Here is a 20,302-nt window from a genome sequence, read left to right on the forward strand (position 1 = left end):
AAAGCATCAAAATAGCCACAAAACGAGACGAGAAAGCCACACAAAAAAAGTTGCAAGAAAGCGATGGAAAAAGTGGCAAAAATGCAACATAAAAGCCACAAAAGAGCAGCAAAATAGTGATAAAAAAGCGATGGACAAAGTAACATAAAAGTGGACACTTTATTTTACACTACCCTTGATACATTTTACCTGCCACATTTCGTACAATGTAATGTGCTGTGTAACCATGTGTAATAACTTGTACCTACAGGTTACATACACAATGGAATAATGTGTATTAGTACTTTGGAGTTATATAACGTAATAAGACATAAGACCCAAACACTCACCCTAACCTTAAGCCCTAACCCTAAGGGTCTTATTACATTATGTACCTCCAAAGTACTAATACATGTTATTCCATTGTGTATGTACTGCATAAGTACAAGTTATTACAGATTGTTACAAAGCAGATTACATTGTATGCAAGGAAAAAGATCAGTTTAGATCAGTTTTGTTGGTCTTAGCTTTCAAATGAGATGCTACACTGGCACATATAGCTTTCCAGCCAAGAAACTTTTAGATTTGGGTAAGGTCAGCTGAACTGGAGAAAATGCCATTGTTTGTCTTTGATACTGACCTTCTCTAAACAATAAGGTCTTTTTGAACAAGTGAGCAATTGCTTTCTTGATTAAAGATGGGTGGCACCATTACAAATTAAAACCCTCCTACTGGACAAAGATTATCAGCGCTGAGTAGCTTCTTGGACGACAGGCAAAACATCACTTAACATTTGCATACGCTGCTTACAGTTTTCACAACATAGGGAAGGTTTTGTAAGACTTGATTTTCATCGGACAAGAACAGCCGCAGATGATTTGCCTTGTACAGATCATCCGAGGCTGCAGTGCACTCATGCATACCCAGAGCAGTAAGTGGAGTCCTTATCAGGGGGCAGGCCTGTCAGCTGCTGCCTCCTCTCCTCCTCTGAGCTCTGATCCCGGCAGATGACATGTCACAGTGTCTGATTGGGTTACATGCTCTACTGTAGCTCACTGACTCAGAAACACAACAGGCTCATTGACTTGAGCTGGAAACTAATCTGCCATATTTCTCTTTGGCCTGTTCCATTTTGTAGCAATCATTGCTCTGTAGGTGGCAATGTGGTTCCACCATATTGAACAATTTTAAATCCACATTTTAATACAGGTTTGTAACATCAATATGTACAACTTGTAACTTGAAACGTTTTATACACAGGGAAGAATAATAATATGTAATTTAAATATTCTCTTAAATATTCGAGATCCACTTAAGGTCATTTTGTTTTGTTTTTTATCCCCTTTGGGATTTCTTTGTTTTGTTTTAATTCTAGACTTGTCCTCTGCATTTCTATTTGACCCATCCTTCAACCACTGCCTTGAGCTTATCAGGAGCAGGGGGCACCCAGCTCCAGGTCTTTATCTTAAATATTCTTAATTTTATCTTCATCTAGTCATCTTAGCCCACATAATCATGATAATGTTGCTAAATGGTGCTAGTGCTGAAACTTATGTGCCTGGCTCTAACTGTGGAAGCATAGTGACCTTACAGGTTTAATCACAAAAGCAAACAAATTTTCGCCTGTAAATTCTCATCTCTCTCCTTTATATTACTTATGTCAGACTGATCTGAGACCTACTTTTCCTCATGTCAGAATATTAGATTTTTATGGCTTATATAATATAGAGAAGAGAATTATCAGTGATCTTAATGGGACTAGATGCAAGTTGGTCATTTTTTATATTCTCTACTGCCACCTCAGGTCTTACACGTAACTGCGGGTTCTATATTAAGCTCGTGCATGACGGCACTTCGGACCTAAATTAACACCTTTTTGAGTGACAGTGCAGGATTTTAGAGGCAGTTGTGGTGAATAGGTCTGAGCTCATTCTACACATTAGGACATTGAGGGAACATACAGTGGGATGAAAATACTTCATTTTAACATTTTTAAACTCCGTATAGTCCCTGTAAGCAAGTTGTATATTAACTCATACTCTTTATACTCGGCAGATCACTAGGATAAGATGGAGTTCTATGAAAAGGAATCAACACGAAGACTCAGAAGAAACAGCAAGACTCTTCAGGATATTATTCACAAGGGGATCCATGAAGCAGGCCGAGATACTCCCGTAAGATAGATTTGTTATACTGTTAGTCTCTTGATTGGATTTAAACCATAAATGTTTTTGCTGCGCTATCTGGACATTTTATGCCATTTTTAGATTTCGACTAAAGCCAGAAGAGATTCCAAGATGATACACTCTGTTGCTAGTCTGATCCGAGCAAAGAGCAAACTGCTCTTATTGGAGAGCCCTGACACTGTGGAGATCTATAAGGTCAGGACCCACTATTCAATAATTAGAACGTTGCTCCAAGACATTGTTCCTAATTGTATAGAGACTTGTATAGAGATCTTTTTCTCTGCAAATTACCTTGTTCAGAAAGTATCTATTCAATGTTGTGGTTGCACTTTACTTTACAGCAGAGTAATAACATGGCAATAGCATGGAAACTAAACATAAAAAGGGATAATGCACTTTGCAGCCCTGTTTCCATATTAATGGAAGCAAACGTCACTTTACTTTATACTTAAGCAACAGCTAGGGTTACTATTTGTTATATTACCGTGAAACATATTAGCTGTGTGTCCTGTTTTTATGTAAGTACTGTAATAACCAAGTCACTACAGTTTCAAGTACCAAGCTATTTCCATCTGTTGTTAAGTGCTAATAAAGTGGTTACTCAAATACATGGTACAGAAAACACAGCACCATAAAATGTCTTACTTTTGTATCTAAATGCATATATTGAAATTCCGCAGCTAGATGATCCGCCGCATACTCGACGAGCCAAAGATGGCGCCTACCTGCCGGCTATCGCTGCAAAATCCTCCAGTCTGAATTCCCTGAGAGGCTTAGGGTTAGGCACCTTGAGCCAGTCCTGCCCTTACCTCTATGACAAACGCAGGGGCTCCTTCTCCTCAGTCGCATCTCAAAGGACTGTGAATCAAAATGGAAAACAGGTGAGACACAAGGTTTACAAAAAAGGACATATTTTGATTATTGATTGTGCCTTTTTTTTTTTACTATAGAGCACACTGAGAACTCGAAGAGAGGCGAAGAAATCAAATGTGACCGTTTCAATGACCTATCTAGGGCAAGGTCGTCGGGGGTCACTGGTTGAACCTGCTCAGGATGAACTTAAAGTTCTGCAGCAGGTCAATGGCGGAGAAAACATCTGTGTCTTCAAGGGCATGGTGACTCCAGGAGGTAGGAAGGTGTGAAGGCAATGTGTTAAAAAATGTATTCAACCTTTTTAAAATTCTCTGAGGGTACATTAGTGTAGGGGTTCCCAACCTTTTTCAGCTGAAGCCCCTCCTCCTCGTTCTGGACTGGAGTTAAGCCAGCCAGTCCAAAAAGTTGGCTCCAACAAATGCCAACATAACAAGATTGCCAATAAGCTTCAGACAAATAAACATCAATTAAAGTGTTCTCTACAATTTATTTTTCTCAAATAATATCTCATTCTAACCCGTCCCTCTGATCAGACAGAGCCCTCCTTCTCTTCTGGCGTCCCTCCTTGGCATGACATATTTCTCCACATAAGGGCTATTAAACATATTCCCGTTTCTTCACCTAATTGCGTATGGCCTCAAAGGGGCACAGTAATGAGGATGTGCACAATTGCTTTAGCCAGAGGGACACTTATTGCAGCATTCAACGATGCCACCATCACATACAGTAAACCCGCCTTTTAAAGCACAGTTTACTATAGAGAGCATGTTGTTACATTTCAACACTTTTTAACCTCTTAACCACCCGAACCAAGTACATTTTCACAAGTTTGGCTTTACACAAATATAAAAGCTTCTTGAAAAAAGGATCAAAATAGCGACTAAAACAAGATGAAAAAGTGGCAATAAAAACGACAAAAATATGTGACAAAAACGCAAAGCTTACAAATGAGGCGTTACACTGGCCTATAGGCTGTGATCTTACGGACTTGGGTAAAGCTGAACCGGAGCAAATGCACTTGGTTAAGGCGGGGGTTAAGAGGTTAAACAAAACAAAATTCTCGAGTAGTTTCTATAGATTTACATCACATTGCCTAAGCTTTCATGCTTTTCAGCTTTTGTATGTATGCGCCAGTGAAAATAATTTCCCTTGTGCACTCACAAATCCTTCCAAGGAAAATAAGCCTGTATGTATGCATCTAATAACGCTTAAAATGACCTACAGGGGCTTAGATAAACAAAACATATCTGTGTGCTTTTTCAAAGGCAAGAAACAATATATGTTGGAATTGTGTGTTCCAGAACAGTTCCAGTTTAATTCCCAGAGACACAGAGGTTACCCATTCAGTGTCACCTTCTACGTTAACAGCCTCGTGGTGGCAAGAATCAGCTCCTGCTGTGAATACCGCTACTCCCCAGGCTTCCAACAGGGCAAGAAAAGCTGTTTTCGACTGGCCTGGCTGGCAGGCGGAGTCCCCTGTTACAGGTCAGATCGCACACTTCCAGACACTGGCACGAAACTGAACTGAAGCCTGTTTAGTCGATTCAAGTTGCCAGTGACATTTTATTAACTATTATTATAATGATCTAATATTATAAACGTCACACGATAATGATTATTATTTATATTTTAGTAGCTGTTTTTGCCTTTTAAGTGTAGTTTTATGTGAAATGTTTAGTCAAGATTTACAAGTCCAGTTTCGACTTCATACGCATGACAAGAAGACAAGAAGGATGTACAGAATCCTTCATGTTTTGTAAAGCAGATTGAATTACTTTGTTCACGGGACATCACAACATTCAAAAGAGCCAAATTGAGGTGGAGGGCAACTGAAAATTCCACTGTGGTAACCATGGTAATGCTCAAAATGCAGATTTCTAGTCATATTTTATTGCAAATTTCCCTGTTGACTGCGCATAACTTGAAATCACAACAATGCCGCCCAAGATGTGACTTTCTGTTTCGATCCAGCACGCCAAAATAAAAGCACACAGCTCGTCTCATTGATGAGTTCAGCAGGTACTTGCAACATTACAAGAATATAATTATATACACACATTTTAAGCGTTTTGTCTGTTAATAGTTAGGCAGAAGGAACGTTGAACTAATGAACTGCTAAACTCATGAATAAGACGGTGCTTTTATTTTGGCATGCTGGAATGAAACAGGAAGTCACTTCTCGGTGGCGTTTGCTATGTAACAAAGTTCAAAGTCCTCTCTTCCAGAACACATGAACTATGGTCTAATTATTTCCTCATAAAGGCGTCCAAAAGTGGAGACGATATTCAAAAACATATGTGTGATATTGGCCAGTAGACTTATAGCCAGAAGAGTAATGTGGCAAGTCTGTGAATCCAATCACTATCGAATCATGATCAGGGAAAATATTTGGCTTTACTTTTTTGAATTTATTTTCTAAAACTGTTTCTCTCCCATAGAGTTGTATTGGCACCTGCCCTCCCACTGAAATAGAATCCTATAACATGAACTCAACCTATTCTGTCTTGCGTATTAGACTTGTAAATCTTGACTAAAACATTTAATTAAAAGTCTAAGCCAAAACCACATTCACATTTCTTGTTGATATTATCGCTGTTTCACACAACTAACTCTTCTTAATTTAAAAACAGCTTCACGGCAGCTTCAAGGCCCGCCTCTCTGCTTCGATTTTTTTTTTGCCAAGGAAAAGTGTGTATTGCATGTGACATGGGGGAATTGTGTTTGAGGTGTGAGCTGTCAGCCGCAGTCACACTGAAAGCTGATATTTTATGTTTTTCAGATGTACAAGCCTTCGAAACAAATATAGCTCCTGCCAGCAGCTGAGCAACAGCACAAAAGAAAACTTCATTCTACCACCAGAGCGGAGCCTTGGCCGCGTCGCAAAGGCTGGAAATGAGGGTCTCGTTTTTCCGATGCTTCACAAAGATCATTCATCAGCAGTTCCCGGTATGTCTGACTTTTTAATACAATACCTTCACCCAAACAAAACTGGATAAGATAAAGGTTCACAATAGATGGTTCTCAATAGCACCGAAACAAGTTACAAACCATACAATTACAAAACAAACAACAATAACCACAATGAAAGGGAGTGTCTCAGTCTGACGGTTTACCCCACTAGGTGATGTTGAATCGTGCCCATCATCCCCGCTTTTCATCCCAGCCAAACCAGAGAAGAAAGCAGTCAGACGGGCCAGGAAACATGGGAAAAACAGCGGAAATGCATCTACCGACAATGACGAACAAACTGTCACTGAAAGCAACAAGGCGTCAGAGAAGAAGAAGCGTCGCAAAGGTCATTCCAATCAGAAAGGCAGCAAAAGCAACATCGCCGTAGTTAATAAGAGGGAGGACAGGAGAGCTGACAGTGAGGGATGTGACGACTCGCAGGGCGCAGTGGGGACGGATAATGTGGCATCCCACGGGCAGGAGGCCAAACAACAGAAAGAGCCAAAGAAGCTGAAAACATCAAGTTATATCAAACAGACGCGCACGACAGAACAGACAGTGCCACAGCAAACAATCCAACCAACATCGCCCCAGCAAACAACACCAGCTCAACCACAGCAGCAGTCAACAGTGACACAACAGTCAACGCAGCAGCAACAAAACAAGTCAAGTAGAGCTCAGGGTGAGTAAAAGGACTTTTGATTATTTTTGGGCCAACAAACTTTTAGCTTTAAAGCGGGTTATAACAGGGCAAAACATTTAGCAACTTATTTCAAAAGTAGTCTGATTATAAGCAGAAGAGTGACTTGCAAGTAAGGCAAAATTGGTAAATACAGCCATAGAGGTTCCGAGTACAACAATAAAAATCCGTCATTGAAAATGGATAGTAAGTTTAAAATAACAGCAACATTTTCTCCAGTTTGGTTTTACCCAAATCTAAAAGCTTCTTGAAAAAAGCTTCAAAATAGTGACAAAAATAAGGCGAGAACAAGGATGAAAAATGCAACAAAAGAACGACAAAAACGTAACAAAAAAGCCATGAAAAAGTCACAAAAATGTGACAAAAATGCCACAAAAGAACAATAGAAAAGTGACAAAAGAACAACAGAAAAATGGCCAAAAAAAAAGTGATGTAAAAGTGACAAAAATAATGTGCAGAAAAGACAACAAAAAAGTTCCAAAAGAGCAACAGAAAAGTTACATAAATGCAACAAAAATGTGGCAAAAAAGTGGCAACGCACCAACAACTTGTGGAAAAAGATCCATTTAAATGAGTTTTGTGGGTCCTAGCTTTCAAATGAGGCATTACACTGGCCTATAGGTTTTTGTTCTGAACAGGTTCACAACTAGGAATTTTTCTCGGCACGTTTGCGCAGGCGCACCAAGCCTGCCAGGGCGACCGTTAAATGGCGCCCCTTTTTTAGCAATAAAGCAAGTACATACATACACAAATATACACATCGTTGGATAATACACATTCGGAAAACATGCTGGAAATTTTTTCTTTGGCACAAAAGGTAGGGGTGGTGGGGGCGAGAGAGATTGGTGGGGGGGTGTCATTTCGTGTGATGCAGTTTGAGGCTTCTACACAGAAACCTTGGAATGTTTGTGTCCGTATATCAGCCTGGTGTCAGTCCTATCTGTCCTTCCACCCATGGCTCAGAGAGAAAATGCACTTTAAATGCACTTAAGGCAGGGGTTAAGAGGATAAATAGGCCTTTTGTCTCGGAACTTCTTTGACTGCTTTTACCAATTTTGCCTTACTTGCAAGTCACACTTTGTCTGTCTAATTATTGCCATCTCCTGAAAGAGCACCCGTATACGTCAGCCAGCACCTTCGCTCACTTTGTCTATCTTCGTAATATAATCACCAGTTACTTTAGTTTTAAAAAAGGATCAAGCCAGGCTGTATGTATTGGGAGAAATCCTCCAGTTTGCAGCTTAAATATATTTTTATATATTTTAGTTAAAATGTCTTTTTTCCTGCATATAACTGACAATGGACCACAATGTTTGCTTTAGATGAGATCAGCTGATAATAATGTGAGTATATCAAGCCAGACTTTGTTGTTTCAGGGTTTTTAATCTTATGAATAATCATTACAAAAAGTAATCAATACTTACTCGAGAAACAATATAATAAAGTAATAATACTGTACTCTAATTGCAAGTTTTGCAATTGTAAATGATACACTAGTGCAGTGGTTCTCAACCTTATGGAGCCGCGACCCCCATTATAACAGGTAAACGGGTTCGTGACCCCCGCCCCTGGTCACACCGACATAATTCTTAAAAAACAAATGGCTCATCAAACTACGAACAAATAATGGCACTCTGGTAAAATAGCACATAACACCTGCTACAATAAAACATTAGATTATATGCTAATGAAAATATGTATATTTTATTCAAATGATCTGGCGACCCCCCAAATTTGTCCCGCGACCCCCTTGGGGGTCCCGACCCCCAGGTTGAGAACCACTGCACTAGTGGATATGTTTCTTGCCCAATATAGCCTATTTTACATAACATGGCCAACAAAAAATATGTAAAATATATATATATTTTTTGTACAAAGTGCTACTGTTACTCAAGGAGACACCAAAGTACAGTTGAATAAAATATAACTAATACCTCTCTATAATCAGTTTACAAGTTTTGTTGTTATTGTTATTATTTTTTTAAATGGATAAGTATTTCCTCCAGTGTTAAAAGATCATAACCTTCAAATAGTCAACTTTACATGTGGGATGTTTGTATACCAAAAAAAAGGTAAACAAATATGCTTTTTGAAGTTTCCTCGCTGGTTGAGGAAGGACAGACTAAGCTGAAGGCAGAGCAGCGGGAGGAACACAGATCAAATGGGAAGAACAGCGCGGGTGAAAGACAGAGAGACTTCTATGAAGAATGTGTTGAAATGAGCGCCGCGTTGGAGCAGGGCCCAAGCAAACACAACTGGTTCAAGGCAAGCAGTGAGTATGACTGGAATCCCCTGCAGTGCTGCAACTCATTTACATAATACACTTTAGACACCGGAGTCGTGTATTAAACAATGTCAGCTCGGGGGAAGATGAATTAACTGTCAGAGGTTAGGCACACATTACTCAGAGAATCAGATGCCCCAAAGTGCAGAGTCAGACTTTTGTGCATCTTATTCCTTCCACTCTCTTTCAAGTCTTGGAGAGATGCCGGCTTCAGAAGAAGTTGTCATCAGGTCCCAAAAGCCCAGGTTCGGATGTGGAGCTGAGCACGGAAAGCGAATCGGTACAGCCTGAGGAGGAGCCCGAAGAAGAGGAGGAAGAGCCTGTCCCAGAACAAGATCTGGAAGCTCAGGTGCACACATACCTACATAATCTGAAAATTATATGTAATATATGGCTTTTGCATGCTTTTGAATCTTTTGAAAATTTCTACATCACATGCAACACATTGGATTTCATTATTTTATACATGCGTTTCCAATGAAATTACGCATAGTTCAGGCGGCCATTTTGAATACTGAAGTAGAATTATATATAACATGTAATAATATCTGTTCTCAGGATGAAAATGAAAGACAACTGATTGACATGGCATTTTTATGTACTTGTAATAATTGCTCAAGAAGATAAGTTAAAACACGGCCCCAGAGACGCACGTTTATGTGATAAAGCAAATGTGGAACAGACGAAGCAGCTCTGTCTGTCGAGCTAAAGCAGGATTTACTAATCTACTTCACTCCTCAGGATAACTAAACACATCAAAGAAGAAACAGAAAACCTTTCTCTGTGAGTTCTACAATTTGTCATGTCAACAGAGTCAGTCTCAGTCAGTGTTTAAGCTGCTCAAGATGTTAGCATACTACCGGTTAGCAACTGTCATCAACTGTCACTGGCTTCAACACATGTGTGGCTCACATCTATGAACACTGAGGAAATACTACAGTAATGCAAGAGCTCTGACCTCTGTCACATGTTGTATTCAAGGCTAGATGTTTGTTGTTCAGGGCTTTCTCTTTGAGAGGTCAGAGCTGAGCTGTTGAAGCTAAATGCTAACCGGTAGCATGCTAATGTCTTGAGCAGCTTAAACGGAGAGAGAGATATTGTTACATGTTGTAGTACTGCATAATTCTACTTCGGAGTAAGTAAATCAAGATGGGAAAAGGTCAGGCACACAAAAATCCTGAAGGTGGACTTTGGCTTTGACCTGATCGGTTATAGTCAAATGGTGCACCAGTGTTATCCAGGACAGCCGGGCATTTACATGTTACAAAAATCACAGTGAGAGATGCTTCTTGCAGAGAAAACATTCTCAAGGTCTAGCAAAGTGGCACAGTGGACGTGGCCCGCAGCCAGACCATATGTCTCCCTGGACAACCAGCCTGTGTCGAGAAAATCTCGCCACCTGCTGCACTTACGCCAGCACAATCTGCACTCATGAGGATAAATATTGGACATTTTACAGCCAATGCATGGTAGCGCATTTAATTTTCTATAAGAGAAAAGTGTTTCCGTTCAGTGTTATTTTACCCAAATGCCATCAAATCTGGTTTTCTGATGTTACATGCAATGCTATATTATATTAAAATAATACATACATACAATTTTTATTAATTGTATTCAAATCTGTCTCATTTTTGATCTTCAAAATGTTCTTTGTTTGATTAAATCAGAAATTCTTTGGACGTCCTGTGAAGCATCTGATTTGATATTGAGCAGGATGAAATTAATTTGATGATTGATTAATATTCAGACCACTCTTGACAGTTTTCAACTTTCACTTACAGCTATAGTTTTGAGTCCCTGCACTGAGCCAAACCACTCTTCAAAATGACACCTCTTTTGCTGACTCCTCCATGATTTTGTGTGGGTTGGCTGTGTAGGTGGAGGCCATGATTACAGTGCTGAAGACGTCTGACGCGGTAGAGCAGCTGGTGCTGAGGAACACTGACTTGACTGATGACCTGCTGCTGAGCCTGGCTGGAGCCTTGAAGAGCAGCCCCTCTGCAGTCACTCTGCTCAACCTCAACCTCAACCGCATCGGGCCGTATGGAGCTCACATCCTCCTGGAGGTCATGAGGGTCAAGACAGAGATCAAAGCCTTACAGTGAGTTTCCTTCTGAAGTGGAGATCTGCAAAATAAAAAAAAATAAAAAAAAATACATAGTGAAATTTACTATGTATATACAGTATAACATACAAATCTATAAACAAACCATGATAAAAGCCACTAAACATATTGCATTTACTGAATATTTTCATCAGAAATTGAAGAATGTTGAGAAATGTCTTTGTTTCGATATACAGAATGTTAGAATGTTAATAGAATACATTTGTAGCTATATGTATTTGGATTATTTATGCATTACACTGTACAGTATGTTGTGTTCTCCTTATTACAAATACATTAATTAGGTTAAACCGGTGGTAGACGATCATTGTAAATTCTATATCCTGTCCTTTCCTCAGCTTGTTTGGGAACAGATTTCGGGACCATGGATTGATGGCTTTACTGAATGGTGTGGTTGATCTGCAAGAGCAAACAGTTACAACCGCTTCTGCCATCCATCAGGCCATGCTTTCAGTTCCAGAGCAGGAGACCTTCCTGCAGCAGGCCATGGTCAGCTTGCCCTGCGACTGGAGCTCTTTCAAGGTTTTTGCACTTGTTGAACTGGACATAGGCGGAAATGGCTTGAGCAGTGAAGGGGTGAAATTGTTAGCCTCTTACATAAGGCATCACTCTTATTTGCAGTATTTAGGGCTGGCACAGACCAGTGGAGCTGACCTGACTGCGTGGAAAGAACTTTTTGAGAGTCTCAAAGAAAACATGTCACTGACTCAAATTATTTTAGATGAGAACAATTTGGGTGACCCTGGGGTGCGGCTGCTGGCTGAAGTGCTAACTGTGAACATGAACTTACAGCAAGTGGATCTGGACGGCAACAACATCAGTGACGTGGGAGGAAATGACCTGATGGGGGCGCTGCTGTGCAGAACTCAGTTTCCTCTGAGGCATCTGAGCCTCCAAGACAACAACATCAGTTCTGGGCTTTTGAGCAGGATACGGGAGCAAGTCAAATGTACATGAATACATGAAACATGTGAGAAATATACAAAGTCTCAACCAAAGACGAGAACCTGTGTCTCTAACATGATAAAGTCAACTACGAGAATAAAATCCATACTTTACATTTGGTCTTTGGGGGAAGAAAATGAGACTCACTTGACTTGTATGACCTTTTAGAAACTCACATAGGTCACTTCACTTCACTAACACATACAACATCTTAGCGCTCAAGCTTCACAGCACAAGGTCCTGCAAGAAGGACGGGGCATTTCTGTGTTGAGTTTACATGTTCTCCCTGTGTCTGTGTAGGTTTCCTCTGGTTACTCTGGTTTCCCCTACCACTAAAAACATGTACAATAGGCCAGGATGAATGATGTGTGTGCCTGCGTGAATGAATGGTGGTGGTCAGAGGGACCGTTGGTGCAGATGGGTGCAGTCACGCCTCTGTCAGTCTACCCCAGGGGAAACTGAAGCTGCATACCACCACTGTGCGTGGAGTGCATGAAGGACAAATCCCCTATACAGTATGTAGCGCTTTGGGTCACTTGTGTCATGTGAAAAGCACTATACATCTGAGTCTATAAGTTGGCACAGGAGCCACATTTGCTGCAGGATCACACAGTGTTTATGTTGCTGAGCGTGTCTTTTTTCACTCTCCCTCTTTTGACCACTAGTTACATTATGACTCTTACTTCTGCAATTTCAGAAAAACCCTGTGCCTTTTTATTAACTCAAACCGCAGTGACTCTGTACATAACCACTCTGTTTACCACCTATTATATAATCCTATCTGTTGTGCTCCTGCAATTCAACAAATGAGAGAAGAAAAATCTGGATCTTTTGAAATCTCTGCCATCATATCACGCTTCCATCAACAGCAACACTCAGAAAATAGTCTGTCTTTGATCCGAGCTTGTCAAAGGTAATTATCTCTTCCTCACATGGTTATCAGTACGATTCTGCTGTAGCCAATCAGTCCATATCACCTGCAGGCTCTTTGACATCCTGAGAGGTTGAAGATAAATGACGCACACCTGAAGATCACATCACACAGTTATCATGTTTGCCACAATCACACTCCCAAAGCTATATTCTTGTTTTCGGTTCTATAAAAGTGCTTTTCCCCCCACATAAATAAGCCTGGCTACGCAAAAACAGAAGCCACACTGTAGTATATCAAGCCTTTCTGATAAGAGATCCCCGCATCTGTTTCAGGAAAAAGTGAGATCAGTGGCTCTATGGTCTGTCTGGCCCGTGTTATCTCTACCTGGGCCGAAACAAATCCCATCGTGTTACAAGTTTCTTTTAACTCGTTGTCCAGAGCCTTCAATCAAAGCTGCTCAATCTGTTAGGAATTTACGCGCTCGCTACAGCAACGGCTTCATTTTTCATGCCTTTTGAGGTCACTGTAGCAGATCGCTGTTACTCTGGTCATTGACAAGCACTTTGTATTGCACGGTGCTGGTATTCACGTGAAAGCATCATTTATTCATGTTATGCTGAGAAAGAATTCAAAGTGCTTTGAATTTCAAACTCAAAATGATCCCTGTCAATAGTATTTCAACAACTGAGACATTTAGCCTGTACATCTGGCAAAAAGAGATGCATTTCAATATGGATTATTCATCTGCGCATAGATCCTCCACTCAAATGTCATCACAACAATGCTTCAGACTTGGCAGCGGCGCCTGTCTCTTCCACAGAGCTTTAGGCTAAAGAACTGGCAATGATTACAACATCTGTGTGGCCTTCCGAAATGTCTGACTTTGTTGTTACTTTGAAGTTTAATTAAACAACATTATTGGTATTTACTAACAAAGACAAAAAGGTAATGGTTATTGTCATGAATTATTAGCACACTATTTACAGACGGTGTAACTGAGGTTTATTTTATATAAAGTGTAAAAACCTCTCCAGCACTGAAACAACAGGTCACCAGTTACTGATGCTGTAAGTCCAGCTGTCACCAACCAAACAACACATATTTAAACTCAGAAAAGGATAACGGTGAGTGTGTTAAGCTTAAAAAACAGGTGCTCTTTGAGCACTTGGCGAAATAGCTTAGATCAGTAGAAAGATTGGCTTGAGTACTTTTACGAGTGCGTTTGTAAATGGCTGCTGTTTTCCAATGTCTCCATATTTCCATTGCTGCAGATAAATCACAATGACTAGTGTGCAGGTCCATGCAACAATGAAGACATGATATACTCTTTTTTTATGTAAATTACTTTTGTAATGTATTCTATAAACAGCAGGAAGAGTATGTTCAGGTTGATTCCAGCTGTGTGTGGACACCAGATTCAGCTGGTCTTAATTTTACAATTAATTAAAGTGTTTTTCTTGCAGCACAGACTACCTTAGTCTAATAATTCTGCTATCCTTGTATTTTATTGTTTTTTGTACCGCCAAATCCCATCAGAATATAAATAAAAGTCTGTAATGAGTAACAAAGTGAAGATGACTTATATGGTCTATTCATTTTTGCAGTAAAGGCCTCCGATTTCCTGAAGCCCTAATATCTAATGTGATGCCAGGGTTTCAGTCTGGATGTTATTAGTCTCCACTGATGTGGAGAGAAAACAGCCATATTGTCCCCTCACTCCTGACAATGGTCACAGCGGGACTTGAAGAACAGATGTTCAGTGGGTTAAAAAAATAAAAAATAAATTGAAGAGCCTTCTTTACTTCTTCTTCTTCAGTCACAGTTAACATGTCAACTGTTAATATATTTCTATGACGTCGTCCTTCAATAAAGAAATAGATTTTGTACAAATGGTTACTAGCCTCCTTTGGGTGAAGTACTTTTCCTTTCTACATGAATGGATAATGATAGCGTACATAAGACCACAAAGCCATGCTTTTATTTGCCCCATGGAACCGTATCTTACATAACAATTACATAACTTCCCCTGGCCACAGTGGTTAAAGAACCTTTGTGAGGCTATCTACTATATCAATCTATACAGTCGCATAATCTAGAAGCTATGTATGTGGCATAACTGATTGTATTTCTATAGAAATAGCATCAACTCCTTGAATAGTTATTTTGTTGATGTTGTCAGTTGTTGTCATGTTTAGTCCCATAAGACGTGTTGGCTGCTTGCTTTACATAGTTACTATCTCTTTTAAACTGCAAGTGGTCTTTGCTGTCTGAGTCTAGACATTAGCCATGTAGCCACATTAGATCATTGAAATAAAGTGATATCAGGCTACAATCATTCATGTCAACAGCATGGCATTTCTCTACAGAGCTAAACTGAACAACTTCTTCTCCTCACTTTGACCACCTTGGCATCTTGGTAAAGACCCATCTGGCACCCACTGCGCTCTACATGAGGACATTTGAGTGCTGTGAAACCCGACCCCAGAGGCAGCAGTCTTCCTCAGAACAGCACACTAGCTTTCTTGTCCCAGAACTGAAATTGTGGTCACAAAAGCTTACTTCCGACATAGCTCACATAGGTAACAAGGGGAAGTGCTCTTTCTTCTGACCCAAACTCTCTGTGAAGGGGCTCGGCAGTAGGAGGAGGGGATCCGGTTGCAGGCGGCTGAATTGGGGCTCTATGCGACTCCCTCCACAAAAACTGTCAAAGCCGTTTGGCTGAGGCAGGTCAGTGAGAATATTCCCTGGCAGCAGGGATTTCAAAACAGACACAAAATGCAGAGCTGCATCACCGGCACCAGTGCAGCCCTGTCCTGATGTGCTGAGGACAGAGTGGACAGCGAGGACATGTTATTAAGATAAAGCTTGTCTAGATTTACCTGTGTCATCACAACCAAAACACAACACATTATACTCAAACTAAAGTAACCAGATGACTACTTTCTACTTGTACTTGATTTCCTTTCTCTTTATTGTGATATTGTAAATGATCTAATATCTAGTCTGAATGATGGAGAAATCAGTTGCTCTACTGTGCGTAAGATGCAATAAGAGGGTTAATGATGATGTTGGTTGATATTTTGCATTTAAACTGGCTGAAATTCAAATTAGTAGTCTGTATAATGTATGTAATGTAGACAAATCAGTCAGTCTTGGACTTTGCACTGAGCCGAGTAGAAGGAAATTCATTATGTCACACAGTAGAAAGTCTGTTTTTCCTAAATACTGTACATCCTAAATATTTGAGTGAAGTTTATTTGGGATTGTGACACGAAACAAAAACAGTTTGAATGTTTACTGTTTTTATTTTCCCCCTTCATGGTGTCTTTCTGGTCACTTTCATTGGCCTATGTTTTATTCTGCCATTGAGCAGTGTATGGAGGCACAGAGTTTACTACGTATATAGGCCATGTCAAAAATGTGTTTATTCTGCTTTATTCCAGTAAGCCTATTTGTTTAAACTACATAAAAGACAGATCTATGAGTGAAATATTGTGGGTCATATGCATGAATCAAGATATTTTAATGATAAAGTTTAATGATATTTTAATAACTAGGCTGTTGTCTCAGATCGCTCATTTCAATCTTCATCTCGTATAGGCGACACTCACTTTCATTTTTCCCGGATGTCAACTGAGGGCGACATAGAGTGGAGTTACCAAGCTGTAATTCTACTCAGCCTACAATAAACTTAGTTTTGGGGAAGTCGACACATACTTTACTCACCCTCAAACGCAGCTGCTGTCCGTCCTTGCGCTATCCTGTTGAAATTTCCCCGGGAGTGGCTGTCAACTTCTGCGTATGATGCAGCTTATTTTACACGGATACACATGTGGAGCTGTCAGCAGTTTACATTTGGATACAACCTCCGAAAAGTAACAGAAAGGAAGACGTGGAATCGCTTTGGCTTGTTTTCTCTTAATTCACCTTTGAGAGGTCAGTGATTAATCAATGCTCCGTGCGCGCGAGTTGTAATACGTTTGCGCAAAAATGTCCCTGAATCTCTTCAAAAGAATGAAGTAAGCGCTATGGAGCCGGACAATGCCCCGTGCCCCAGTCAGAAAGGCATCGGGGTTTTGGGGTAAGTTTATTGGTTTGCTACAGCTACAAACAGGGCAAAAACTTTAAATGGGCTTCAACAAGAAAATTGCGATAGTGCTACAGCTGACATAGGCTACTGTAAACTAAATGTTTACAATGTAAACACTTTGCGTCAGTATTTTTCCTATCCTCTCTTCCCTGCCTCCTTCTCAGCTGGTTGACCAGATGCCCCACTGGATTTAATGTTGCATCCTATAGAAAACTGTATGAGAGTAATCGAAGTTCGTCCCCTATTTAGTGTTATACAAGTGCTACGTTGTGGTCGCCAATTAGCCTATAATCGCCCGAGGGCCAATATGTCTTACTTAAACTTCAATGTTTTGCAAATTTAGTAAATTGTGTCAAATTAACCGACTTGGCCTGAAATTTGATGTAAAATAAGTTAAAAAATAAAAATAAAAATCTAAAGTCCCTCCCTTTACTGATCTCAGTAACTATCAGAAACCCGGTGCCATCACTTTGACCAATGACACCAGCTGTCCTGTGAACCGGTCTGTCAGGTCCAATCAGGTGGGAAGAGGGAAGGAGCTGTTTACTTTTGAAATTGCTAACTTTCTCACACAGTAACTCACTCACTCATTTTCTCTCTCACACATTAAGTTTCTCTCACTCTCTCCTCTCTCTGTCTCTCACTCACTTTCTTTCTCTCCCTCAGTCACTCTCTCTCTTTCCCTCCCCCCTCTGTCCCACTCTCTCTCTCTCTCTCCCTCCCTCTGTCTCTTTCTCTCTCTCCCCCTCTCTGTTTCGTTCTCTCTCCCTCCATCACTCCCTCTCTCTCACTCACTTTCTCTCACTCTCTCTCTGTCTCTCTCTTACTCCCTCTCTCTGTCTCGTTCTCACACTCTCTCTCTCTCTCTCTCTCTCACTCTCTCTCTCACGGTCTCTCTCTCGCTCTCTCTCCTTCAGTCTCTCTCTCTCCCCCCTCTCCCTCACTCTGTCTCTCTCTCACTCTGTCTCTCTTTCCCTCTGTCTCTTTCTCTCTCTCTGTTTCGTTCTCTCTCCCTCCATCACTCCCTCTCTCTCACTCACTTTCTCTCACTCTCTCTCTCTCTTACTCCCTCTCTCTGTCTCGTTCTCTCACTCTCTCTCTCTCTCTCTCTCTCTCTCTCTCACTCTCTCCCTCACGGTCTCTCTCTCGCTCTCTCTCCCTCAGTCTCTCTCTCTCCCCCTCTCTGTTTCGTTCTCTCTCCCTCCATCACTCCCTCTTTCTCACTCACTCACTTTCTCTCACTCTCTCTCTCTCTTACTCCCTCTCTCTGTCTCGTTCTCTCACTCTCTCTCTCTCTCTCTCTCTCTCTCTCTCTCTCACGGTCTCTCTCTCGCTCTCTCTCCCTCAGTCTCTCTCTCTCCCCCCTCTCCCTCACTCTGTCTCTCTCTCACTCTGTCTCTCTTTCCCTCTGTCTCTTTCTCTCTCTCTGTTTCGTTCTCTCTCCCTCCACCCCTCTCACTCTTTCTGTCTCCTTCTCTCAGTCTCCCTCTCTCTCTCTCTCTCTCTCTCTCTCTCTCTCTCTCTCTCTCTCTCTCTGTTTCATTCTCTCTCTCCCCCTCTCTCTCCCTCAGTCACTCACTTTCTCTGTCTCTTTCTCTCTCTCTCTGTAAGTAGTTGGGCTTTAAAACCAACTGCAATTAATCATTATTCATCTCATTTTAAAAGTGTGATTAAACTGATTAATAATGCTAATAATAATAATCGATTGACATATTCAACCATATTAGATATTAGAATTGATTAGTGTATCTATTTTAAGTACTAGTGGTTTAATCATGACATTAATGCATCATGTGATTTCTTTGCTGTCTCATAGAAATACATGTTGTTGAACAGATATTTGTCTTTTTTTGTTTTTCCGCAGGATAATTCCTTTTTTTTGGGCTATGCTTTGTTACAGTTGCATTGCAAAATTAACTGAAGGACAAGGTGGGTAATGTAGATTTTCATACATTTTAAGTGAATGACAAAAAAGCATTTCATGATGCGTTCTAAACAAGAAACTGTTCCACCTTCCCATCACTGTATGGCGACATTCTGGCATGCATTAAATATCATATTCTCCTTTATGCCTGTTGTGCATAGGACAGCGCATGCTCAGATTTACATTATAATATCTTCTTTGTCAATATTGTGCTGTAGTTTCATATTGGGTATTGTTTTCTTTAAAGGTGTGGATGTCCTAAAGCAGCTTGGGTTTTCTGTCAGAAGGACAGGACGGTCATCTTCGGGCAGCTGGGCCAACGGTGTCATCCCCTTTACGTCTGGAGTGATGCTGACCCAAGTGGTTCTCGTCCAGGTTCCCCTGAGCACTGTTGTACCTGCTCCCTTGACTGTAAACAATCTGACACTGGACTTCACCCTCTCTGTTCAGCGCAACAACACTGCATTTCTTTTTGTATCTTTGTCTAAGGAAAGGAGGCTGCAGCTTGGAGTTCAGCTGAGTCCCGGAGTGGTTTCAGTTTATGTGGGCCAAATAACTTTTGTCAGTTTTGACGACGATGTTCATGATGGCCAGTGGAATCATGTGGCTGTGAATATTAAAGGCTCACAGGTTCCTTTACTCACACTTTGTGAACAGAAAATCATATATTCAAATCTAGATTCTAAACTAATGGAGCCCATGGACCCAGGAGGCTTTTTCTTATTGGGAAAAATAAACTGTAGCGTACCATTGTTTGAGGGTGATATTTGTCAGTTTGACATCGATCCGTCCTCCAAGGCATCACAAAACAGTAATGATTATTTAAATAGACAATTCAGAGAAGCTGACACATATCAGTCTCTGTTACCACCTCTTTTATCTACAGCTTTAAACATTTCTGTGACACACAGAACTCCATTTATTACTGAGACATTCAGGGATCATACTTCTGCTATTATGACAAAAAGCTCCCATGCTTCAGTTGTTTCAGAAGAATGCCAAGAAATGATGAATACAACAATGACACATTGGGATTCAAGCACAAGTACTGTGGCAGTGTGCAAATATCAGACATCACATGAAACATTGCATAGTGGTGGCAACTGCTGGAAAGAGACAGAACACCCACCTATAGAATTTTTAGTGTTCTCAACATCATTAAAGGAGAAAGAAGGGACTACAGCAGCTGGATTTGCAGCAGGAAACTTCCTACGTCTGAAAAAACACTTGTCTACAACGGCTTTAAACAGTGCTGTTGGGCAAGATGCCAAAGCCACACCCCCTGTGCCCACCTCACTACCGGACTCTCAAACGTTTGATGTGGAACACATTCTGCTTTCACTGTGGGGTCCCCCTGGGTTAAAGGGAGACCC

The 20,302-nt window shown here is 40.7% G+C and overlaps 1 protein-coding gene across 1 annotated transcript; it reads left to right on the forward strand.

The window, feature by feature from the left end:
• Positions 1-2,045: 2,045 nt before the first annotated feature.
• LOC306976638 (uncharacterized protein) lies at positions 2,046-12,092 on the forward strand. Its single transcript, XM_079574632.1, has 11 exons — positions 2,046-2,153; positions 2,247-2,360; positions 2,846-3,046; positions 3,116-3,293; positions 4,340-4,523; positions 5,818-5,984; positions 6,160-6,669; positions 8,783-8,959; positions 9,163-9,320; positions 10,849-11,072; positions 11,435-12,092. Exons 1-11 carry the CDS (start codon positions 2,049-2,051, stop codon positions 12,051-12,053), a joined length of 2,637 nt encoding a protein of 878 aa, XP_079430758.1. The 5' UTR covers positions 2,046-2,048; the 3' UTR covers positions 12,054-12,092.
• Positions 12,093-20,302: the final 8,210 nt, after the last annotated feature.

This window comes from Gobius niger (assembly GCF_951799975.1).
Source record: "Gobius niger genome assembly, chromosome: 1".
Lineage (NCBI taxonomy): Eukaryota > Metazoa > Chordata > Actinopteri > Gobiiformes > Gobiidae > Gobius > Gobius niger.

Excerpts from the sequence above, each read along its gene's own strand:
- LOC306976638 (XM_079574632.1), top strand. The coding sequence starts at position 2,049 with ATGGAGTTCTATGAAAAGGAATCAACACGAAGACTCAGAAGAAACAGC. Across the intron at positions 3,047-3,115 it reads TGAATCAAAATGGAAAACAG|AGCACACTGAGAACTCGAAG; the intron begins GTGAGACACAAG and ends TTTTTACTATAG. Across the intron at positions 4,524-5,817 it reads GGCGGAGTCCCCTGTTACAG|ATGTACAAGCCTTCGAAACA; the intron begins GTCAGATCGCAC and ends TATGTTTTTCAG.